The sequence below is a fragment of the Eurosta solidaginis genome, chromosome 4 (assembly GCF_040869045.1).
Source record: "Eurosta solidaginis isolate ZX-2024a chromosome 4, ASM4086904v1, whole genome shotgun sequence".
Taxonomy (NCBI): Eukaryota; Metazoa; Arthropoda; class Insecta; order Diptera; family Tephritidae; genus Eurosta; species Eurosta solidaginis.
In genome coordinates, this window is record NC_090322.1 from 31,004,558 (window position 1) to 31,028,543 (window position 23,986).

Genomic DNA, 23,986 nt, shown 5'->3' on the forward strand with positions numbered 1-23,986 from the left:
GAGTTTCAATATCAGTCCACACGTCAAATTTCAACATTCTAGGTATATTATTTACTAAATAATCAGGTTCTTTTGTGTTTTCCAAAATGTTATATATATAATAAGTGGGCGTGGTTATCATCCGATTTCGCTCATTATCAATACAAATCTATTCTGGGTCCAGATAAGCTCGTGTACTGAATTTGGTGAAGATATATCAAAATTTACTCAAGTTATCGTATTAACGGACAGACGGACGGACGGACGGACATGGCTCAATCAAATTTTTTTTCGATCCTGATGATTTTGATATATGGAAGTCTATATCTATCTAGATTCCTTTATACCTGTACAACCAACCGTTATCCAAGCAAAGCTAATATACTCTGTGTGCAAAGCACGCTGAGTATAAAAATGTTTATAAGAAAAAAGTTATAAAAACAACAATACTAAAAAGTTAGTGGATGTTGCTCGTAAAACTCATGCATAATCCATAATCACACGCATGTTTATATGGCATAATCCACTGTGACGGATGTGACATTATTGTTAAAGTTTTAAGGTTTACTTCTAAAAATAGAAGAATGTGGTGTTGTTAAATACAAAATTCTTAGGAAATAAGATCCAGACATTTTATATCAATTTAGGGCACTGTGACATAGCCATAAACCTTGGACAGAGCCCAAGCTCAATTCGACAATAATTAAGCAAGTCCATAGCATCAATAGATGCTTCCGACTGTCAGTCACCCAACGGTCTTAGAAAAAACGTTCGATAATAGTCTTACCGTCCAGGCACATGCCACCGTAATTGTATCTAAAGTGCAAAGCCGCGACAAAATCAGTAAGTCGCTTTCCGGTTAGGTTAGGTAGAGCTGACCAGCGAATGAATACCTCACATATGCTTAATTAGTCCATAGTGTTACTAAAATTTGTTGGACGACCAAATGTAAGAACCCCAATCAGGAGGCAGGACTTATGTCATACAATAATTCCATCCTAGTGGCAAATAGTAGAAGTTTTCTTGAACCTAGCTTAATAGTTGACTGGAGATCTGGCAACTCTGATGTGTCTAGTAGCTGAAGCCTAGACCTCGCGAGCGCAGCATTCGAACAACCGCTTCAGCTTGCACTTCCTACATCTGCTGTTACTGATAGGACCTAATTTATAAGCATGTGACACCATAAAACAGTTTCCAGTAAGTATGCACATCGTGAACCTTAAATAATGCCTGTATGACACGGATCTAAAATGGTCCACCAAAAAGAATATACTAACAGCCTACCGTATTACTGCTATATTAATAGCATGTGCTTATCGGACGGTGTCCGACGACGCGATCCATGTTTTATCCAGGAAAATCCCAGTAGATCTACTCTCAGGAGAAATGACCGACCTGTATGACATTGGAATTAGCCGACCATCTGAAGATGCTAAGAAAAGCGCAAGTTCACGAACAATAGTTAGGTGGCAAGAACGGTGGGAAGAATCGAGAAAAGGCCGCTGGACCTTGATTCTAGTTCGGAATATAGCGGAATGGTACTACCGAAAACACGGCGAACTAAATTACCACCTCACACAGATATTGAGCGAGCACAGCGGCTTCAAGGAATATCTACATAAGCGTGGGATGGAGAAGGATCCTTTCTGTACACACTGTCCCTCCGAATTGGAAAGCGCAGAACATGTAATGTTTCACTGCCATCGTTTTGACAGCGAAAGACTCTCTGTACACAGAGTTTTTGGAGAGCAGCCTTCCATTAGGAATTTAGTTCCCCGAATGTGCGGACAAATAGATTGTTGGACTGCTGTGAGCAAGATGGCCTTTATAGTTATGACGAAATTGATGCATGGTGAAAGGGAGACGAAGTATTGGCGACTAAATTTCCTTTCCCCCGTAACGTTATGCCTAACGGCGGTCCCACAGGGTGCGGACACATGGACATGATTATCCTGGTTTCCTTGGGCCACTTGAGGGTAGAGCGCTGCACCAACGTCCAATACAAAAAAAAAAATATCGGGCTTAAGTTGCGTGAAAGATTGAATTGGCTGGTCAATAAAGACCTCACGTAGAATGAATGTGTCCGTAGAAAGTTGCATCGAAATTTTAGAAAAAAAAGTTTTTCTAATTGGGGTCGCCGCCCCTCGACAGTGATACGCGGCGAGAGTATTTCTGTCATGAAAAGCTTTTCAGTGAAAATTCATCTGCTGCAAAGGCCGTTCGGAAACGGCATAAAACGAGTAGGTTCCGTCCCGCCAATTTGTAGGAAAAAATCCAAAAAAAAACGACGCATGTTGGAAGAGAAGCTCGCCCCAAATCTCCTATAATCGATATTAAGAAACAAATTAAATGTTAATAATTTTCACGATAGAATCGTATGCCTTCTGAAGATAATGGAATTTTCGTTTTATGTTACGGTTGTGACATGTGACGAGCGGGACAAATCTTATTTGTAATGTATATTGTTGTTGGTGTTAATTTTCATTTTATTTTGGATTTCGATCTTGAAAGTTAGACCCTTTTATTGTTGATTCTATTTAATACGGTATTATTTACCATGGAATTACCCATATGTAAATACATATTAAGATGCTTTTCGCATCATCTGCATGTGCCATTAAATGTTGCGTATACGCCCTACCCCACCCCATACGTTTAATCAAAACCGTAAATTGTGAAGCAGTTAAAGTTTTTATGTACGCATTCTCGCTAAGTAGACGCACTTGCAAGCTTAAGCCTATTATATGTGCGTATAGTGAGGCATAAACATATACATTTGCATGCACGCATGTGTGCGTGTGTGTTTATTAATGTGTGCATATGTATATGAGTTTATGTTAAGTATTTATACCTTTAAAGTTTTATTTACTTTTATGGTTGTTCTTTAGTATACAGTTTGTCATGTTATTTGTCAAAACGCTTGACTTATCTAAAAAGCCGCGACGTTGAGCTGAAGTCATAAATCTGTTGACAGCAGCATCTTTGACTTAAGTTAAATGCGAAGAAAGTTTAAGAGGAAGTCAGATAAATTTTTTGTTGTAATTTTTTTAGCAAACAAATTGTTGCTTTCACGATTTTATTAAAAGTTTAATTTTTTGCATAAACTAACTTAATTGCTTTTTTTCATTCGTGCCACGGAGTTAAAGAACTCCCTGTGCTTTAGATTATAGCATTACTTATGTTAAATACTAAGATAATTGAATTCGCTTGGACTTCAGATATAAATATCGACCAAAAAAAATTGATACGGCTTTTGCCTATTTTGCTTTCTTAGCTTGAACCCCACTTCAAATATAAACAAAATGTTTTATTTTTTCCTAAACTCTTGGCTAAAATAATGCGGTTTTCGAACAATTCCTCTGTTGTCACACACTTTGGTTTATAGGGTTTTAAATTAGATCCATTTAACGAGTCAGAACCATACCTGATTAGTATTCAATCTTTCTACATCCTACTACTGTAGTAGGGCTCTGAATCGGAATATTTCCAGCGAATACTTACAGTCGAGGTGTCGGACATTGAAGGAAGTTTGCCCAAAATGAGATTCCAGGGATAAAATTTCCACACTTGTACTCATTGGGTTCGACACGCCTTATCGTTGTTTCTGCAGGAGTTGTTAAGATGATGAAGTGGAGGAAACGTTGGTTCACGCCATTTGCAATTGCCCAGCGCTAAGTGGGGCAAGGTATCGCTCTTTGGGAGCTCCCTTTCTGTATAGTCTGCGCCAGATCGTGGAGTATGACATCAAAGACTTGGTAGCCTTTATCAGGTCGTCTAATTGGTTCGAAGATGACAGTAATGATGTATTTTCGTTGAATCACAACGGGCATAAAGTGACTGTCGTCGGCAGCCACTACAACCTCGCCTATTGCATTCAAATATCAGACTTATATTCTGCGACACCTACCTTTTAGGGTTAAATAGCTCTTTGGTCGTATCTAAGGTACGTATATGCAATAGAAATCCTCTAATCGCTAGTCTCTAGTATCCAGTCTCTTTATTTATCTCTTGGCCGTTGGGCACTACCTGTGCACTACCTTAAAGTTACCCAAAGATACCAGGCTAATCCAGTGCATGTACCCACACCCCGCGGTACCGCCGTAAGGCATAACGTCACGGGGGAATGGCGATTTAGTCGACACTGCTTCGCATGCGTACTTCTCTGCGCCCCCTTTCGGCATGCATCAATCGCGTCATTACGTGAAACACCATTTTATTCACAGCATTCCAACAATGTATTTGTACATTAGGATAACTAAATGCCTAATGGAAGGCTTTTCTCCAAAAACAGAAAGTATCCTCCTCTATCATACACCTATGCAAATAATCATGGCAGTCGTGCACACTCAATATCTTTGTGAGTTCGAAGTTTAGTTCACCATTTTCCTACTCGTACCATTCCGCTATTTTTCGAACTAACGTGATGGTCAAGCGCCCTCTCCTTGATTATTCTCACCGTTCCATTGGGCCACCTAATTATTGGTGAGTTGTGTTTCCGACCTAAAATGTGTGAAGGTGTTTCAAAGAGATAAAGATTAATGCAGTTGGTAAACAAACTGGGCCCCAGAAAATTGTGTTGCCAATTCTTTCCGATATTGTTAACACGGCCGTGCTCAACATATGCGCCCTAAAATATTATTAGTAAGCAATTTGCAGACAAAGTTAAGTATTGAAGGGCTTATCCTTAAATTCTTTATATTTGTTAAGTCAAGCATGTATAATAAATTGCAACACTTCCATAGTCAAGCCATGAGCCGATTTTGCTAAACAGTTTCAGCGTAATTTCTTTTCGATAAGCACACCCCCACCCTCTACACAAACGCAAATATAAAGGCATAAACGGTTTCAATGCCTCTCCGCAGGGTTTCAATTTTCAAAAGGCTGTTTATTAAAGAAATATTTCGTGTGTGAAAAGATTAAGCTACAAGGGGTGGCTCATTAGTGCGCTGTGTTTGAAAGCTAAATGTTAGTGTGAATATTAACAAGTGTACCTAAAAGTTTGTGAAAAGATCTGTTAATAACTTCTAGCAGTGTGAGAGAGATGCATTGTTTAACATTGCATACTTTTAGGCGCACTTTATACTTTTGATAGCTTACTTAGATGAAATGTTTTTATTGAATCCACGAAGTGGTTCCATGCGCAGCAGCTGCTGCAGTAAAGCTTACCTATCGCTTAAGACATCACAATGTACCCATTGGTGGCCTAAGTGTCGGGCGGGGATACAACTTTTCGCCCAAGTCCTTAAAAAAACCTAACCTACTTACATGAAATGTATATGCAGATAGTCAGAATATTGGTTTCGTTAAATTATGCTATGGATTACATACTCCGATCCTGGATCCAAGTCCCAGGCAAAGCAATATCGAATATTTCGAAAAGATTTGTGTCAATTGGAAAAAGGTTTTTCTAGGCGCGGTCACCCCTCGGTAGTGGTTTGATAAGCCCTCCGAGCATATTTGTGCCATGAAAATCAATCTGCCTTGCAGATATCGTTCGAAGCCGTCATAAAAATATGTAGGTCCCGTACCGCAAAATCGAAGGAAAAACTTGAAAGTGCACTACGCAAATTGGAAGAAAAGTTTAGCTTAAATGTCTTCGGCGCAAAATCACGCATTTTTTATATTTTTTTATTTCGTAAATCTATGTAGCCAGAAAACAATAGATCTAACAGAGAATATTATTTAGGCCTTAATGTATTGTGGCGAATATTAGCATTTTGGTTCATCACTATGCTGCTACTAAATAAATGCATAACAACAATGAAGCAAGCATCCAGGTGGTTAGAATATAGCCGCGGTAGGTATGCCTGTCGTAAGAGGCGACTAAAATACCAGATTCAAGGGGTTGTGTAGCGCAACCTTTTCAGGTTGCCAGCGCAATATATAGCTTTTCCAAACCCAATTGGCAACCTCACCTTCGAGCGGCGAATACCGTTTCACTAACAGACGAGGCTCTGGCGACCCCAAGCTCTTCAGGGAACTAGAGGGTGGGGAGGGAGGGATGGCCTGAAGGTTTAATGTGGCCATATAAATTGTTCCCGAGATGGTCGGGTTAGCACCTTAATGGAGATGTGTTACCGGAGCGTACCGGATCTGTATCCGGCAAAGGACCATCACATCGATAACACTTCCCAACGCTTTCGGGGAGTAACCTTATCGCTACAACAACAACAACAACAATAAGCAGCCACACTTTTTTACATGTAAACATCAAAGCATGCAGCCACACATACATGGAAGCAGCGAATCTAACAGCAAAGAGAATATTTCACATACACATATGTAGGCAGTAGCTAAGAGCAGAATTGATTACTCACACATACACATGCATATAACTAGAAGATATAAAGTGAATATCAGATACATACGGGGGAAATAAATAAGCAGCTGTTCGCGAAAAGTCTAGACCTTAGGAGAAATATGCGAACGATACAAGAGAGAGTATAAAAGCAGCGCAAGCTGAGGAATAGGGGGTCAGTTTGATTTTACCTCGCTTTTAGTGAAGTACGCGAGTGTTGTGAAATACTACTACTACAGTAGAGTTGTAAATAAAGACCATTTTGCCATACTGAATATTGGAGTTATTTATTCGACAGTTCAGCGATTCGAAGTTTGCAGAAGGTGCATAATAATTAGAAATTCCGTTTGGTTTTTTGCTCCGAAAATATAAAAAGTAAACAGCTGCCACAAACCATATGATTACTTTGTGGCATACTTTTAGGCACACCTGATATTCTTTCAGAATCGGGAAGACGAGCTTTAGCTTCGATAGTTCAGGAGACCAGCAACAGTAATTTACTGCAAAATCACAAAAGAAGTGCTGAAAAGAAGTATTTTCTGAATTTAGCCTTATCCTCCGTCCCTCGTACCTTCATTCGCACCAAACGGCTACCGCTGAAGATTTTCCCGTCTGTATCTCAACAAAACAAACACTTTTCGTTTGGTGGCATATATGCCCATATTGAAATGACATCCTGAGGAATCTTTTTCTGCATACACCGTCTTACCTAAGCCAGCTTAGCGGTAAACGTATAAAATGGAGCGACAATAAATGTAAATAAATAAGAAAACGTGTGTGCTCTCACTCAAAACAAATGCCATTTAATTTTAATGGGTGTCTGTTTGTACGTGAGCAATTTAAGTGAAAAACAAATAATTCGTGACACGCATCGTAACTTAAGCACTTACAAGCGTGTAACTGTGCTTGAGAATGCCAAAAGTATAACGCCTGTAGTCGTAAGATGTGCGAATATGTGCAGCCTACTTTTAGGCGCGAACGTGCGCCAAATTTAATTAAATCTAGTGCAACCAATTTGGCTTTACTACTTTGAGTTTACCAATTTATGAAATTGTTTTTCAAACAAAAAATAAAAAAAATGTAAAACAAAATGTCGATATACTTTTTTTTAAATAACTAGTTACTGTACATGTGCTTTATATATAAGCCAGCGTTGCCAAACACTACTATGGCTTTCAAAACAACTAAATTCTCTTGTCTGCTTGTGACAGTCAAAACTATTTTGCTACACTGGAAAGTGCACTTTACTACCTGAATAAGTAAAGCTCTTGAACTACCACAAAAAAGAAATATAGGCAAATACAGACGCATACATTTAGGCGCACGAACATTAACCTAGCGTTACAACAACTATGTCGCGCCGTAAAAGTTTCAACTGAGTTTGTTGTGCATTGTTATGACAACTCAAAGTGGTGCACAAATGCGCTTTTCATAAAGGCATGCCGCTGCTGGCTGGCAGCTTTGTATATTAGAAATTGTGTAAGCGACTAATTGTATGCAACTAAAAGTGATTGCTTGAAAATATTTTTTTTTTAACAAAAGATTGACCAATTTGTGGGTTTAAGAGCAGTTTCTTATACTTTTATAAAACTGAAAACCCAGAGTCGAAACTCAGCCTACACATTCTATATTTATATATTTTGTAATTTTTGATGCCTAAGTTTAGGCACGATATTTTTGTGTCATGGAGCTTTTGTAGAAATATACTGATGACTTAAAATATTGCAATCTATAGTAATCACTGGTGCTAATTATACTGAAAGAAGATGTTGCGTCTTAAAGTTTACGCCTAAAAGTATGCGAAGTTTACAAACGTTTTTCTAAGAATCGGAGAACCCGACTAAAACTATGTAGCGATGTTTTAAATTATAGCAGTTGTGCGTAGAAGCTTGCATAATTTATTTGTTTTTCGGATGAACTAACTAGCAAAAGTGATTATAAAAAATATTTAACTGTAGGCTGCATACTTTTAGGCGTATACTATATTTATATTTTTTCTTCGAAAAGTCTGATTGGCGTGCTTTAGCTAGAATCTGAAGAATGTGAAATTGTAAGCTTACTATTACAAAAAGAGTATCGATGCCAATACCATCATCGATATGCTTTTATTACACGCTACTTACTTTCAGGCTCAAGATTCAGGTTTGCCACTAGAGGTAGTTTTGTCGAAAAAGAAGGTTCTGAGTAATGGCAAGAAAGTAAAGAGTTCTGCGAACCAAGCAATTGCTTTTAGCAATTGTTAGACAAAGAGAGAAATTTCCGATTAAACTATTATAGATTGTATGGGATTTATGGGTACGGACAAAATCGTAAGTTTAAAAAGATGTTGCCCTGTCTGATCAAAAATGCATTTTTGGGTGTATTTTCATGAGAATTAGCTACCTCAATGGTCAGGTTTCGACAGACAAGAGAACTTTTATGAAAAATTTTTAAAAGAAAGAATCGATAGCAGCTCGTCTTAAAGCAAGTCATGGAGGCTTGCATATTTTCAATTTTAATAAACTTTGAATGGGTTATGGCTCGCCAGATTCTCCAAGCTTGCGCACAACTTTCGAATCGAAACATAATCGGTAACTCTCTTCTTCTCTCAGGCTCACGCTCAGGCGTACGACTTAGTTTTACAATCGCCCCGATGACCTGGAAAAAGCAGGTAGCTACTACAGTAGCTCCTGGAGATACTTGGAAAGATGTAAAAACTGTAGTCCCTCCTGCCTCTACCACTTTTAACGCACGGTTTCCATGGCTGAGTCCCACTGCTCAACTGTTAGTGCTGGTGGCTTCTATGTGGTCCCACTATGATTCGCGTTTCCCAGCTTTTGTAGCGCTCATTGGTATGGACTGAGTTCTCTCTAATGCTTTGACTAAACTTTGTTTCTTAAATTTTTAATCAAACCAGTTACAGACCTGATAATGTTCCCATCAGGCAGCTGTAAGAAAGACATTTCGACTTAAAATGGCGTTAAAGAGTTTTTAGTCGTTACTTGGATCCTATTGAAGTTATTGAACTCCTCAAGAGCAGCGAACTCCACTTGGCAGAAGCCAGAGATTCAAAATGTCCACATACCTCCTTTCCATCAGCTTGAAGTCCTCGGTGAACATGGGGTTGATGAGCGTAATGCAAAGCTTTATAGCCTCTGAGCTTTCGCAACCCAATTGTTAACCTCACCCACGTAAAGGCAATCCTGTTACAATATGAATATACTATACACATATTTAGCAGGCGAGGCTGAATCGACCCTAAGCTCTTCATGGAACTAGGGGTGGCGTGGAGCAGGATGGCCTAGAAGGTTTAATGTGGTCATATAAATTGTTTCCGAGACCTTAATCATACCGGCACGTACCGGATCTATATCCGGCAGGGGACCATCAACATCGATAGCACACTCTAAAACATTCGGGGAGTGGTTTAGTACAACAACAACCACTGCCCCGATATGCGAGTGATAACCTTTATCTCCTTTACTAGGGATGGCAACTATACCTTATAGTCATCACCATTTGTGAGGGACCCCAAATTTTGCCAATGACTGCACGACAACTTAACAGAGCAACCGAAACTGTTTTAGGCTGGCGATTCGCGTTTATCCCAATGTACTTAAGCATATCAAACAATACCAACTGTACTACTACTTCATTGAGCTCTGAATTTGGCATTACAAAATTACGCAGATTCGTTTCCAGTTGGCGGATGTTTCGGAGGTTGTTTATTTGTTATTCCAGTACTTCTTAAAAATATTTAATATGCATGATTAATTTAAATGTTCAGTGTTAGCCTTTGAATAAAAGTCCGCAGCTGTACCACGTCGGATATATGTTATCGAATTGAACTAGGCCTAAGCTGGGCTAGTAAGTTGTCGTTGAAGATCTATGTGGAAGAGAGAGCTAAAAAATTAATGTATGCATTCAATAGGAGGCTAGGATACACGGATATCACAATAATGTCTTTCAGGCGGCAATCGTAGCTGTGAAGAAAGCAGCAGAAAATCTAGAGAACGCGTACTTGAGTTACAATCGAGTCAATATTTGTTAATAGTCAGACTGCCATTAAGACAATTATCTCACACAATTCTTCAAATAAATTTGTTTTAGAATGCAAACAAGCATCGCAGAAACTTACCTTGTTCGGCCATATATCTATACTGCATTCCCGGTCATAACAGAGTAAAAGGAAACAAAACGCCGGTGAGTTGGCAAAGGAGGGTAAAGCACTCGATGAATCAACCGTAGACGCCCCAATCTGATTGGGAGATATTACAAGCAGACAGGAGCTGCAATTTATCGATCAAGCAAGAAAGCCGTCGAAAAATGCGCGAGGCTGCAAATGTCTAAGACATGTGCAAATCCTATGGTATCAAAATTACAAAGTTGCTCATATCAGAAGACTCAATGCTCATGAGGGGCATATCAACTGTATACTGCCTTCTGGCATCACGTGCATATAAATTAGATCTCGTCAGTACCAGTAGATGGAGTATGTGCGAGCTGCAGGAAGAAATAGGTATGCACGTGTTGTGTTCGTGTCCGGCGCTACCGAGGTCAAGCCTCCAGCTACAATTTTGTCACGCCTCGAGGCAGCTATGAAGCTAGTTCCAGAAAGAGGACGCCATTATTTTTTAACATAAGTCCTGGTACCTAATTGGGGTCGAAAAAAACCTGAAACTCTATGGATATGCAGTTTATGCGAGGACTTTATTGCCCGGCCAGTTCAACCTAACCTACCAATAGTGGCTGCCAATTTTATCAATAAATGTAATTGCATAACTTTAAGCGCAGTTATAACAGGCTACAACTGCAAATAGAATTGCCATTTTTCTCCTGTATAAAATATTAACAACAAAAATGTCTACTGGTACACATAGGCCACCTTCGCTAAAACCAAGAGAACGAAGCAGAAGATAGTTTTGCAATAATAACAAAAGCTACCCCCCCCCCCCCCCCCTTCTCCCATAAAGGCTTTTATTTTAGTATTTTTTATAAAACTTTTGCCATTTATTTTGCGATTTGAGCTCGATTTGTTTTTCGTTGCATCACCGTTGGCTGAAAAATATGCGGCCAAGCGGAAATTGCAATACTGCGTATCAGAGTTGAAATACCGCTACACTAACAAAAAGGACCACGTATATGTACGCAAACAGGAAAAAGTTGTTTTGCCGAGCCATAGGTTGTTTCGTGGTGGCGAATATTACGCTTCGCTGCTTTAACAACGAGTTTTGTGCGCCACATATGATGCCAACAAATGCAACACTGCGCAATAGAGCAGCTGCTAGTAATTTGTGTTGGTGAAAAGCAAAAAGGGAACAAAATAAAATGATTACATACGCTCTTTTTAGTAATGAAAGCTTCAATATTTTATATGGCATACAATTTTAAGGCAACCTTTGGTCATTGGATAAATGTAGCTTGTTGTTTTTGTTGTTATAAAACCTACAGCCGATAAAAATCCATTAAATAAACGAGCCAGTGATGTGGTTGAGTGATTGTGAGAGCGATTTTGATAGTGGTGTGTTAAATAACGGTCGGTGGACTTATTGGTTAAGTAAGATGGTTTGGTTGCTTTTAATGAAATTACGAAAACCTCAAAAATAAATGTGTACATGCTTTGGATAAAGTTAGGCTATTGGAGCAGATTAGGTTAGAGTGGCCACCAGTGCACTTAGGCCCAAAAAGGCCCGATTGTGGTACCACGCGGATATGGTGCTTGTTACCGGAACGTACCGGTTCTGCATCCCGCAAAGGACCATCAACATCGATAACACTCCTCAAGGCCTTCGGGGAGTGTCCTTATCGCTACAACAACAACAACAAACACAACTGCCAGAAGTTGTGCGGTTACCAGCGTTATCATCGGCCCAATTGTTTTCGACACTAATTTCCGACGCCGTCTGTCTTATTCGGACAAGCCTTACTGTCTTGCGATCGCGCTCCCCTCTCTTAGAACGGAAAGCTTCTCTGGATCTTAGCACTAAAAGACTTTGTTTTATTTAGTGAGGGGACTTGACCCTTTTTTGACTGAATGTTACCTTGCCTCAGTTGTGGCTGTGGCCTTGTCGTCAACAACTAGCAAAAAATATCTCAACGCCGAACAAAATGTAGTGTCACCTTGTGCCTAAGGGCCAGCATTAAAGGAGCAGCCTGAAAAAAGCCAGCCAAACTCTTAGTTACAACATGCATCCATACTCAGTTTGTTTGAACTCAGTAACAAGGTCCATTCGAGAGATAGCTTGGGTGTCGTGTTTCGTTTATACCCCAACGATTCAAGGGGTTTAACAGTCATTTAAACCCTTAAACTCAAAGATTCGAGAGTTGACGAACAGTCTTTTTGCTGAACTCGAGCTGTTACCGAAAGGTGCTAAAATTGGAGCCTGCCGGATTTATTTCCGGTGGAAGGACTTCCCATATCCAACAACAACCACCCAAATGAGTATTCAAAGGTTCGAAAGATGAAACGACAATTTCCTTTCGGTGGCACTTTGATTCAGCTTAGAGCACGGTCTGCGCCTAGAACATTTGTGATCATTACAGATCGGGCAAAATAGTTCACAGGTGTCTGAGATTATTCTCTCCTGCTTATTTGTGCAGCAACCTTTCTAGAGAACCTTACTTCCTATCTCGTTTTTAATTTTGTCTGTTTCGTTGCTATTCCCAACATTTTTATTGTATTCAGCCAAGTCTAAAACGAGTTTTCTTCTCTTTCTTGCAGGTTTATAATCAACAGGATGTATCTTTGCCAATAATTTAGTAGACTCATCTCTGCGAGCGCCGAAAATGCCAACCTCCACGCCAAGCTGCCCGCTGTGCGCAGTATATTGCTTAATCGCTGCATAACAAAACATTGGTCAATCTAATCACACGTCACGGAAACATGAATATCGAACAGCAGAAATACGCCGTGCAATCAGCGCCATCTGCGGCGCTTCTGAACGACAGTGGTTACACCAATGGCTATTCTACGCCGAGCAGCAGCAGCTTAACGACAACCTCGGCGGGTGCGTCAGTATCATCGCCTACGTCAGAAACAATCACATACGCGAACATACCAATAATACCACATGGGCAGCTACCAACATCCACTTCACCGCCGCTACCACCACCACCATCTACGATAACAATGATGGGTAGCGCATCTAGCTGTGTGGGTGGCACGACTTCTTTTAAAACACCATTACTACCCATGCCAACACTTGAGGATATCGAAGGCGGCTTGCTAGCAGCCAATGGAGTCTCAAACAGCACACCTGCATATATGCCCGTCGGTATACTCAAATATCCCAGCGCCGCCTCAGCAGCAGCAGCAGCTTCAGTAGCAGCAACACCACTCAGTCTTCCACCCCCAACGCCGAGTATGTGTGGCAGCGGGATAGGTCCAGGCCCACCAAACGGATCGCCTACGCTACCAAAACCACCTACTTTAACGCTACCTGCCTCAGCGGCGACAAGCAATTATTTCACTGACACCGATATGCCAGCGTCCCATGCTCAAACGCAACCACAGCAGCTAACACCACCCGCCACTCTAGCATATTCAAGTGAACTGTTGCAGCATACAACGACAACAACACCTGTAGCGGTACTCTCAATGCAGCATTCAACACAACAAACGCTACAGCAACCACCTCCGCCTTCGGTCGGTCTACTCAAGAGCGGTAGTGGTGTTACGTTAGGTGTTAGTTCGAGCGTTAACATGGGCTCAGCACTTGGCAGTCATCCGTCGGGTCACGGCAGTGGTATGGGCAACTCCGCAACTAGTGGGGCGGATACGAAACGTTCAACGAAATGTTGCTGCTGCTTTGGCAATGGAAGTTCGTCATCGTCAACGAAGCCGCAGCAGAAAAAACGACGAAAGCAAAAGGCACAATCAATTTGGTCGGCGATGATAACGAATCTGGGGATTTGCGCTTTGCTGTTGGCCTACACGTTGTTGGGTGAGTATGAAAACATTTAATAAATACGATTTCGGCATCAAAAAAGATAAGACCTTCAGCGCCCTTGAACCGCCAAAGTCAAAGCATTCTTGTTCTTAAAGTTTCGAGTTAAAGATAACACTTTGAGTTGCTTATATTAAACAATTTTTGGACTCCTGCCATGTGGACTTTCCGCCTTCTCAACCGGTTTCCTAGCTCCCGTGCTAATTAGTTATTTATGCAAACGAATTAGATTCCTAGCTTGAATCTCAAAGCTCATTTTCTATCATCCATTGCAATCTTTCCTAAAAAAAATGACTGTCTACAAATTTCACACAAATTTCAAGCATTTTTCGTTTTTAACAACGCTACAAAATCCTTCTCAAAGTAGTGGGGCCAGTAAAGCAAGCACTTTCACTTCTCCCTAAAGAGTGAAGGCGAAGAACATATACCGAAAAGTATCCTCCGTTTCTTTCTCAGCTAACTTGGAAGGAGAGAAATCGCCGTCTCTTCCTCTTCAAGGCAGGAAAGCAGGTAAAGGCAATTCTTATACTTGTGACCCAAAGCCTCATAACTAATCCTATTTAAGTCTGGGCTAATGTACGATAAATCATCCGCCGTCTCATGCTCCGACAACTAGGAATGGCTATAAATATGGAACTTACTCTGAACAAAGCCTTATACTGATTCTAGCGAAGGTAGGCAAATGTATAGTAAATGCTTTACCGTCTCAGCAGTAAAGACAGAAGTTATACACTGGCCAACATTCATAGAAATATAATTGGTCGTCTTATCTTCTTCAAGGGAGGGCATGTCAAGCCATCACTTACAGTTCTAGCCTAAAATTTCATAACTAATCCAATCGAAGGCACCTTCTTGTACTCATCGAGTCAGGAAGGGAAGTAAAGCCAGATAATACACAACTCACACACAGCCTTATACCCGGCCATAGCAAAGATAGTGATTACTGGGCAGAGGCACCGAAACCGCTCCGCCATCTCATACTTTTCAAGGCATGAAAGCTAGTGGAACCAATAAAGCAAATAAGGACAATACTTATATTTCAAACACAAAGCCTCGTAACTGATATTGGTTAAGGCTGGGTCAATGCACAGAAGTTGCTCCGCTTCTCATACCACACAAACTGCACTACACTACTTACCAAAAGCCATAAGCATTCCGCTGTCCTATACTCCTCAAGGTCTTATATCAGATTCTAGCGAATGCAGATCGGAGGTACTGAAGAAAGTGCTTCTATTGGCATAAAAGGCAATTAAGACAAAAGTTACACATGTAACCCAAACCCACAACGAACGTTAGTAATAAGTACTATGTAGCAACAACATTTGAGTGTTCTCCTGACCATCAGACTGAGTAAGATAGATTTCATTTTGCTGCCAGAGTTCTCGGACCAGTTCCTAAATAGCGTATCTCAAAAAACTGAATCAAAGTTTAACAAAATGTGTCTTATTTTCTCCGCCAAGGAACCCAACCTATCTCATTCTACTAGCCATTAAAATTGAAAGTTCTGCAACAAGTGCAATTTATGTAGCCACACACATACACACACACACATGCATCAACAAGAAATTCAACATTTTCGCATACAAATTACCATTAATTGGGTATATCACTCTACTGCATGCAGCTTCGAATATTTTCTCAATAAGAATGTGTTGTTGTTACTTTTGCGCCACATTCAAGAACAGAGAAAACCATTACAACGAGTACGTGACATTCGAAGCAATTAAAGTGAAGCTGTGAAGTGTAAAAATGCTTAATGTCTTAAAATTACACAAAAGTTGCGAAAACGTTGAAAGGCTAAGAGTAAGGAAGGACGTTAAGAAGAGAGTGGGAGGAGAGTGAGGCATACAGCAAATACTAAATATACCAAGAACAATTTATGCTTAGCCTTAACACTAAGTCAAATGGATAAAATTAGTCAACTCACACATACATACACAAGGACGCACGCTGACCCAACAGGCAATCTTAAAGTCTCTTTAGTCCAGCCATTCTATTCACAGTTTAAGCAAACAACATCCAATCCATGTGTAATAACGATTATGTTGTCTCAAGGACTTGTGCTCGCTTTCGCACGCTTCCAACGTTAATTAACACTTACAAGGACTTTAAACTTTAAACACACACACACACACACACTCATTGACACACTTAAAGCGACTAAAATACAAAGCTCTGGACTTCTTTGTGTTTTTAATTTTTACTTCTTATATTGTATGTACTTCAAATACAGTTAGCTTTTGATTATGTGGTATATACTTTAATGAGTTCGGGCAGGATTTAAAAGTTACAAGTGTCCGGAAACTGTGGTTGACTAAGCACGTACAAGGGTAAACTAAAAAGTAAATGGAGTGGACGAAAAATTCTCGAAAAGTAGTGGAAGTGGAGCATGCCCAGTCGATGCCTGTGGAACTGCGTGCTGCTTGTGAGAGCGCCATCGGTAATCGCTGATCCCAAAATCTTTATAAAGATTATGAGGACATCTTCTAGACTTACGTAGTGCAATAGGCAATGCGCTTGACTTGCCTTCCAAACAAGACAAACCAAAAATGATTTTGTGTTTATTCTAACATAATAGGGCTGTCATATTACTTATGCTTTAGTCACGGTATGGAGTAACTAATACAGAATGTAAGCGGAAGCGTAATCGTTACGAAAGGGAGATTGGTTGTAAGGTGCTATAGATGATATCTAGGTTTGTAGATGAGTTATAAATTTTTATCGACAATTTATTGAAAAGTTATCGATTTACTATCGAAAATTTATCGATTAATTATTATCGAAAACTTATCGACTTCTAGTCGGAGTATTATCGATTTGTTATCGGCGTGTTATCGAATTGTTATCGAAAATAAATCTATATTTTTATTAAAAAGTTATCGATTTAATATCAAAAAGTTATCTGTAGTTCATAAAAAAGTTATCGATTTGTTGCCGGAGTGTTACATGCGCCTGCATGTTTACACATCCAACTTCTCAAGTAATTGGAACTCACTTCTTTTTTTCAAATCCGCCATATCCCACTGCACAAGTTTTAACACTAGAGCATCTTTGGGCAGCTCCCCGATTTTTTTTTGGAGCAGATGGGTGGGTATTTATCTTATCTAAATCGACTTGAACTGATGACTTGGATGAGCAAATGTCACTATGCTAGCTCCCATCGGGTGAGTGGGCTTAGAATATACCCCGTCGTAAGAGGCGACTAAAATATCCAATTGACTTAGGGTTTGTATAGCAAAACCCTTTCAAATGGATGCCAGTGCAACTTATTGCTTTTTTAACCCAATTGTCAACCTCACCTACCCGTGACGAATCCTGTTTCTTGTGCAGCCGAGGCGCTGTTGACCTCAAGTTCCTCATAGAGACAAAATGGCTTAGAAGGTTCAATGTGGCCATATTAAGCCGTTCCCGAGATGATTGCACTCATATCTTAATGGTACTTATGACCGTCATGTAGCGGATGTATTTTCGGCAAAGGACCATCAACAACGATAACATTCCCCAAAACCTTCGGAGAGTATCTTTATCGCTACAGGAACAACAACTTTCCTATCACCTGGATTATGGACATCCTTCATCGGAAACCACTCGTAAATTGATTTCTCATGCTACGTCTCACTTTATTTTTGCACTAAAAACGCATAATATTCACCACTATTTCCCAGACAAAGTGTCAGCCTTAACAAAATAATAGGCGACTACTACATACGTAAGCGACTCGAGTTAAAGAACTGCATTTATAAATTCTCCGCTTCTGTGAGCGCCGCATATTATTTTTCCAACTCAGCATTGCACGGGCTTTTACAGTCCGTAGCTCATTATAAATCCTTCGGAGAGCAATGTCAGGATGCAAAACACTAGGAGTTTTCTCCAGAGCAAAAAGAATAATGTATCCCTCACTCACACGAGGGAGGCGATGCTGGATCATCTGCAGTCCGATGAATTCAGTTTTCTAACAGTGATCCTCAACTTGTCTTTGTACACTGTTAACATTTCTGAAATATTGTTAATAGCGAAGGGCATGCCTTTATTAGGCAGCTCCTAATTTTGTTGAAGGTCACTTGAACCTTTGGGGAGTGTCATTATTTTAATACAACAACAAGACATTATCATCCATTTGACTCGTCGGTGTAGAACAACGCAATCTATCTCGAGAGACTCACGTTGCACTGCTAGTTTTCTTTAGCCACTGAACTCAATACCTTCTTACTCTGTTGGAGTTCTTGTCATATCCACGCCAGCTACATGTAGAGTGACCAAATACAATACGAAACACCTCATCATCTCATCAACGTTCAATCATGTTTTGAGTGGCTTCTAATATCGGAACCGTATTAATTCTGGTATTAAACGTGAGACTGGATAATGGATCTCCAATATGAAAGTGTTTGCCCTCTTGCATATAAAATAAGAGCAAAATTCTGCTATGGAATGCAGATTCTAGGGCTGTATGTAAGTTCTAACAGTCTTTCGTAGTGAACTGCAACCCCTTCTCGGCTATTGCAAGTTTCTTTACAATCTTCTCTTAAGAGACTTTTAGGGTGAAAACCTCAGTAGCATCTAATATCGACCAAACAGTCTTGTAAGAGTTTGAGCTTAGTAAATCTTGCGACTTCTTATCCAAAAGCCCAACCATCGCTTGTACAGAAGGCTAATAAAAGTTCTAGCAGTTCACAAGCGCCTGCCATAAATCTCCTGCATTTCTTCGATAGAGAAACTAGAACCAACGTGTAGTTTGATATCAAAACTCAAATACGAAACACTACATCTTTATCAGATAGTCTTTCCGAGCAACTTTGTTCAGAATGCCAACAAGATATTCTACCGCTACCCCGAATACACTTTTACCCTCGGCCCCACTGAGTCGCAAAACTCAACACAGTTTCCTCAACTGTATTCCTTTTTCAAATAGCCCTTCAATAGATACACATAAGGTACAAAAGTACCTTTCTACCTCTTAAAACTCCTGCCTTTGAGTCAGGAGTAAATTTTTTCCATGCACCAAGCCACAAGCTTGAATGAAAGCAATATTTCCTCAGACAAGAATGATTTTCAATACTCCTAAGTTAGTTTAAAACTGTTTTATAGAGACCAATTGTAAGCCACCCTCGCAGCATTGCTTTTCCCATTGACTTTTTTAGCAAACTTAACGAGCAACAAAATTAAAGATAAAAAAAATAAATGCAAGGCGCGATAACATCCGAAGTGATCTAAGGCCGAACTTCTCTTCCAATTTGTGTCGTGCTCCTCTTGATTTTCCCTACAAATAGCCCGGACGACACCCACATATTTTATGCCGACTCCGAACGGCATCTGCAAGGCAGATGAGTTTTCACTGAGAGCTTTTCATGGCAGAAATACACTCGGAGCGCTGGCCAAGCACTGCCGAGGGGCGACCCCGCTTCGAAAAATGTTCTTCTAATTTTGATTTTGTTTTTCCCGGGGTGTGAACCCAGGGCATACGGTGTGGTAGACAGAGCACGCTACCATCACACCACGGTGGCCGCCTAAAGATGGCACCACTAATATTTGAGCTGATGCACGACATTACAAATATGAAAGTAAGACGTAGACAACATTGTGCAAGACCTTCTCTGCGGTTTGTTTTCGTTTTGGCTGCGTTTACTTAACAAATATAAACTGAGATATATGTGTGTGTGTATTTATCTTTGGATATGTGAATTTATATAAGTAACTTATCAACTTGTATCTTCTCTTGTGTGCTTGGTAGCAGTAGCACTAACTGCATATTCCCTTGGTTGCCCTTTAAAGGACAGTGTTTTGAGGCGGAAAATCTGGTCAGCATTTTTTTCAATCCTCAAAGTAATTTGCTTTCTGGCCGTTTCTAGGTTCTATCCATATTTTACTGAACCATGTTGTTAATGGGGAATGATGGCGGTTATTGAAAGAGAAACTCAAACTTGAACTTTTCTGTCAGTATTTCTTGACGGCGCTTAAGAAAAGCACAGGTGAGGAAGGCTCAACATACGTAATGTATGTCCTACATGCGATATATCCCCACATAACACCAACCATCTTTTCAATTGTAATGTGGAACCTACGCCTCTAACACCAATCTCCCCACGGTCCGCCCATGTTAAAACAGCCAGATTCCTTGGACTGTCGTTAGAGGACTTTGATGACAATTTGTAGTGGTCGTGCCCATTGAATGGGGCGAATCACTGTTAATACAACAACAACAACAACGGGTAATTCCCTCTTCCTAAAAAATGTACTAGAGCTATAACTCTGATCTTACGGACTAGCAGACCTTACAATAACTTCCGTTAGAATAGAGCTCACAAGTTGTAGGTTATTCTCAAATTGGTAATAATGCAAAACTTGGGGTCAACCTCCTTGCTGAGTATCAGTACGGAGCGTATGGTTGTCATCTTGACTAACTTGTTGTTGTTGTTGTTGTAGCGATAAGGTTTCTCCCCGAAGGCTATGGGGAGTGTTATCGATGTGATGGTCCTTTGCCGGATACAGATCCGGTACGCTCCGGTAACACAGCACCATTAAGGTGCTAGCCCGACCATCTCGGGAACGATTTATATGGCCAAATTAAACCTTCAGGCCATCCCTCCCTCCCCACCATCAAGTTCCATGAGTAGCTTGGAGTCGCCAGAGCCTCGCCTGTTAGTGAAACAGGATTCACCGCGGATAGGTTAGGTTGACAATTGGGCTTGGAGAAGCCATATATTTCGCTGGCAACCTGAAAGGGTTGCGCTACACAGCCCCTTGAATCTGGTATTTTACTCGCCTCTTACGAGAGGCATATCTACCGCGGGTATATTCTGACCCCCTAACCCGCTAGCGGATCTTGACTGACTTATTCTTCTTCTTCTGAATTAGTAACCACAGTTTTGATTTGAATGACATAAATTTACGGCTTGTATTTAAACAGACTATTTAAGTAGACGCGATTTACCTTCTCGGTACATTCAGGTACCAAGCACCATAAAGGTACTAGCCCGACCATCTCGGGAACGATTTGGTATGACCACATGAAACCTTCTAGGCGATATCGCCCTCCCATCCCCTAGATCCATCAGGAGTTTCGCCAGAGCCTCGGCTGTTAATGAAACAGGGTTCGCCACGGATAGGTGACGTTGACATTTGGGTTGGAGAAGGTATATATTACGCCAACCCCTTGAGAGGGTTGCGCTACACAACCCCTTGAATCAGTTTGGTATTTTAGTCCCTCTTACGACAGGCATACCTACCGCGGGTATATTCTAAGGCCCCTAACCCGCGGTGGTCATTGAGTACACTGATTATGCTCAGCTTGTGTAGCCGTGCGGTGTAGATTTGACACTGCCATCTCTAGCAGAGTGCCTTGACGTGATCTCCTTGTGAAAGCGAGGTTTCGCTTGAACGCATATTTAGTCGAGTAGAATGTTACACTAAACACTAACCAATCATGGCCAGCCATAGAATATTGAACTTTGAAATATTAGGAATGTGTGATGTTAAGTTTTCCTAAATTTTGTTTTATGTTATGTTGTATTTATTTATGTTTTGGTTTTTTATATTATGTTATGTTGTGTTATATAGTGCTGTGTCATATTTTGTTATGTTAAGTTATTTTATGTTTTGTTGTGTTGTGTTTTGTAAGCATACGTTATTATTCTGTGCATGTAATGTTAGGTTATGTTATGTCTTGTGTTTTTACATAATGATATGTTATTTCTATTAACATCTGTTTTATTGTTATGTTGCTGTTATGTTATGCTATGTTAAATTATGAGTATTATGTTTTATTGTATAGCGCTAAGTTTCATTATCTTAAATAACGGCTTTTTCAAGCTATGTTATTTTATTTAAGTTATGCTATGACTAATTATGTATTTTAAGTTATGTTGTGTAATATTATGTTTTATGTTTTTAATTCTTGTTGTGTGGCATTCTTTTGTGCTGTGTTATGTTATGCTTTATCATGCTATATTGTGTTAGGTTATGTTATGTTGTAGTAAGTTATGCTATGTTTTGTTATGTTATTTTTTGGTTGATGTGCGTTGTTTTGTCATATCATCACCACAAACCCACTGTGCATTCGTAGAGCACATTTTCGCAAAAATTAGTTCTTATTTGCGCACATTTTAAGTCAACTACTCTGCTATACAATAGTTTGTGCCACAAATAAACACTAGAAAAAACCAGAAGAAAGAGTAAAATGTAATAAAAACAACACAGATTACTACTTAAGCGAACGAAGTGAAGTGCATATCCTTGAGTGAGTTCATACAAAATATGCTACCAACACTTGGTGTTTCCGTTTGGACCCTCATTATCGTTTGGAAAAAGTTAAGGACGAATGCTTTACATCATTCTTTGACATACACACATACACACACACACACAACGCTCGCTATGTCACTTGGGTTTATGCATAACAGGAATTCATCTTCATTTCCCTTATCATAAACAACAACAACAACAACATAAATAATTTCGTTTTCACATCTCTTATAACCATCTTTCGCTTTTCTATTGTCATTCACAGGTTCGTTCATATTTCTAACAATCGAGAACGAGGACTCAACGTTTCTACATCACCATCATCATCATTATAGTCATCATGCAGTGCTGCAGCGTCAACGTCAACAATTGCAGCAGCAACAACAGCGTACACTCCCCTCAACCAAACGTGGAAATGGTGGTAATGTCGAAAATATTTATCACACTTCACCCGAACAAATGCATGTGGACAATTGTACAGCGTTATCACCACCAAATACATTCTCTTCACATAGCTCGTCATCTTCATCTTCCTCAGCGTCGTCTTCTTCCTCAACATCTACACTTGCATCATTATCTGGTGCTACTTATTCTGCTGCTGGTGGCCCGTCTACCCTACTGGAGGGCATTGTGCCATTGAATGATGAGGAAAATGGTATCACTGGCTCGGTTGACTTTGGTCATGCTGATGAGTTTGGAGCGAGTAACAGTGATGGCGTCAGTTCGGCGCATCTAGCTCTGTCAGCGGATACACAGGAAGTACGACAACGCACCATTGAGAATATCTGGGATATAACGGTGTCACTAAATATACTATACAAAGAGAATTGGACAAAGTAAGTGAAATGTGATGATTTATGATATGTGATTTATTATGCACATAAGGGAATAGGGAACTATGTATGCTACATATGAGTAAAAGTGTTTTACATGTTAAAATGGCAAAATATTTTGTAAATTAGATAAAATTAATCGGCAAATGTATACATAAATATTTTTGTTGTGCTAAGACAACAACGAGTTATGACTAGTTATCTTAAGCTGTGCTATGTTTTATTATGTGTTATTATTTTATGTTGTATTCCGTAACATCATATTATGTTTTCCTTTTTTCGTGTTATGGGATAATATATTGTAACGAATTTTGGGGAGTTCCTGATAATCAGCACTGAAATCCAGCGAAGAATCAAATCCAGCGAAGAATCAATCTTGCCAATAAATGCTACTTTGGACTAGGTAGGCAATTGAAAAGTAAAGTCCTCTCTCGGCGAACGAAAATCATACTCTACAAGTCACTTATCGTGCCCGTTCTGCTATATGGGGCAGAAGCATGGACCATGACAACAGCAGATGAAGCGGCTTTGGGAGTGTTCGAGAGAAAAGTTTTTCGAAAGATTTATGGACCTCTACGCGTTAGCGATGGCGAGTACCGAAGAAGATTTAATGATGAGCTGTACGAGCTATACGCAGACATCAACATAGTCCAGCGAATTAAAACGCAGCGGCTGCGCTGGCTAGGCCATGTTATGCGAATTAAAGATGA

The 23,986-nt window shown here is 40.0% G+C and overlaps 1 protein-coding gene across 2 annotated transcripts in view; it reads left to right on the plus strand.

Annotated features, from left to right (window-relative positions):
- The window catches only part of LOC137249525 (uncharacterized), a 172,940-nt gene that overhangs the window by 120,508 nt on the left and 28,446 nt on the right, over positions 1–23,986 (plus strand). For both annotated transcript variants that reach the window (XM_067781121.1, XM_067781122.1), the window contains exons 2-3: positions 12,978–14,199; positions 22,709–23,279. In XM_067781121.1, coding sequence (XP_067637222.1) covers positions 13,140–14,199; positions 22,709–23,279 — 1,631 coding nt within the window. In that variant the 5' untranslated portion in view covers positions 12,978–13,139. The remainder of the gene's footprint in view (positions 1–12,977; positions 14,200–22,708; positions 23,280–23,986) is intronic.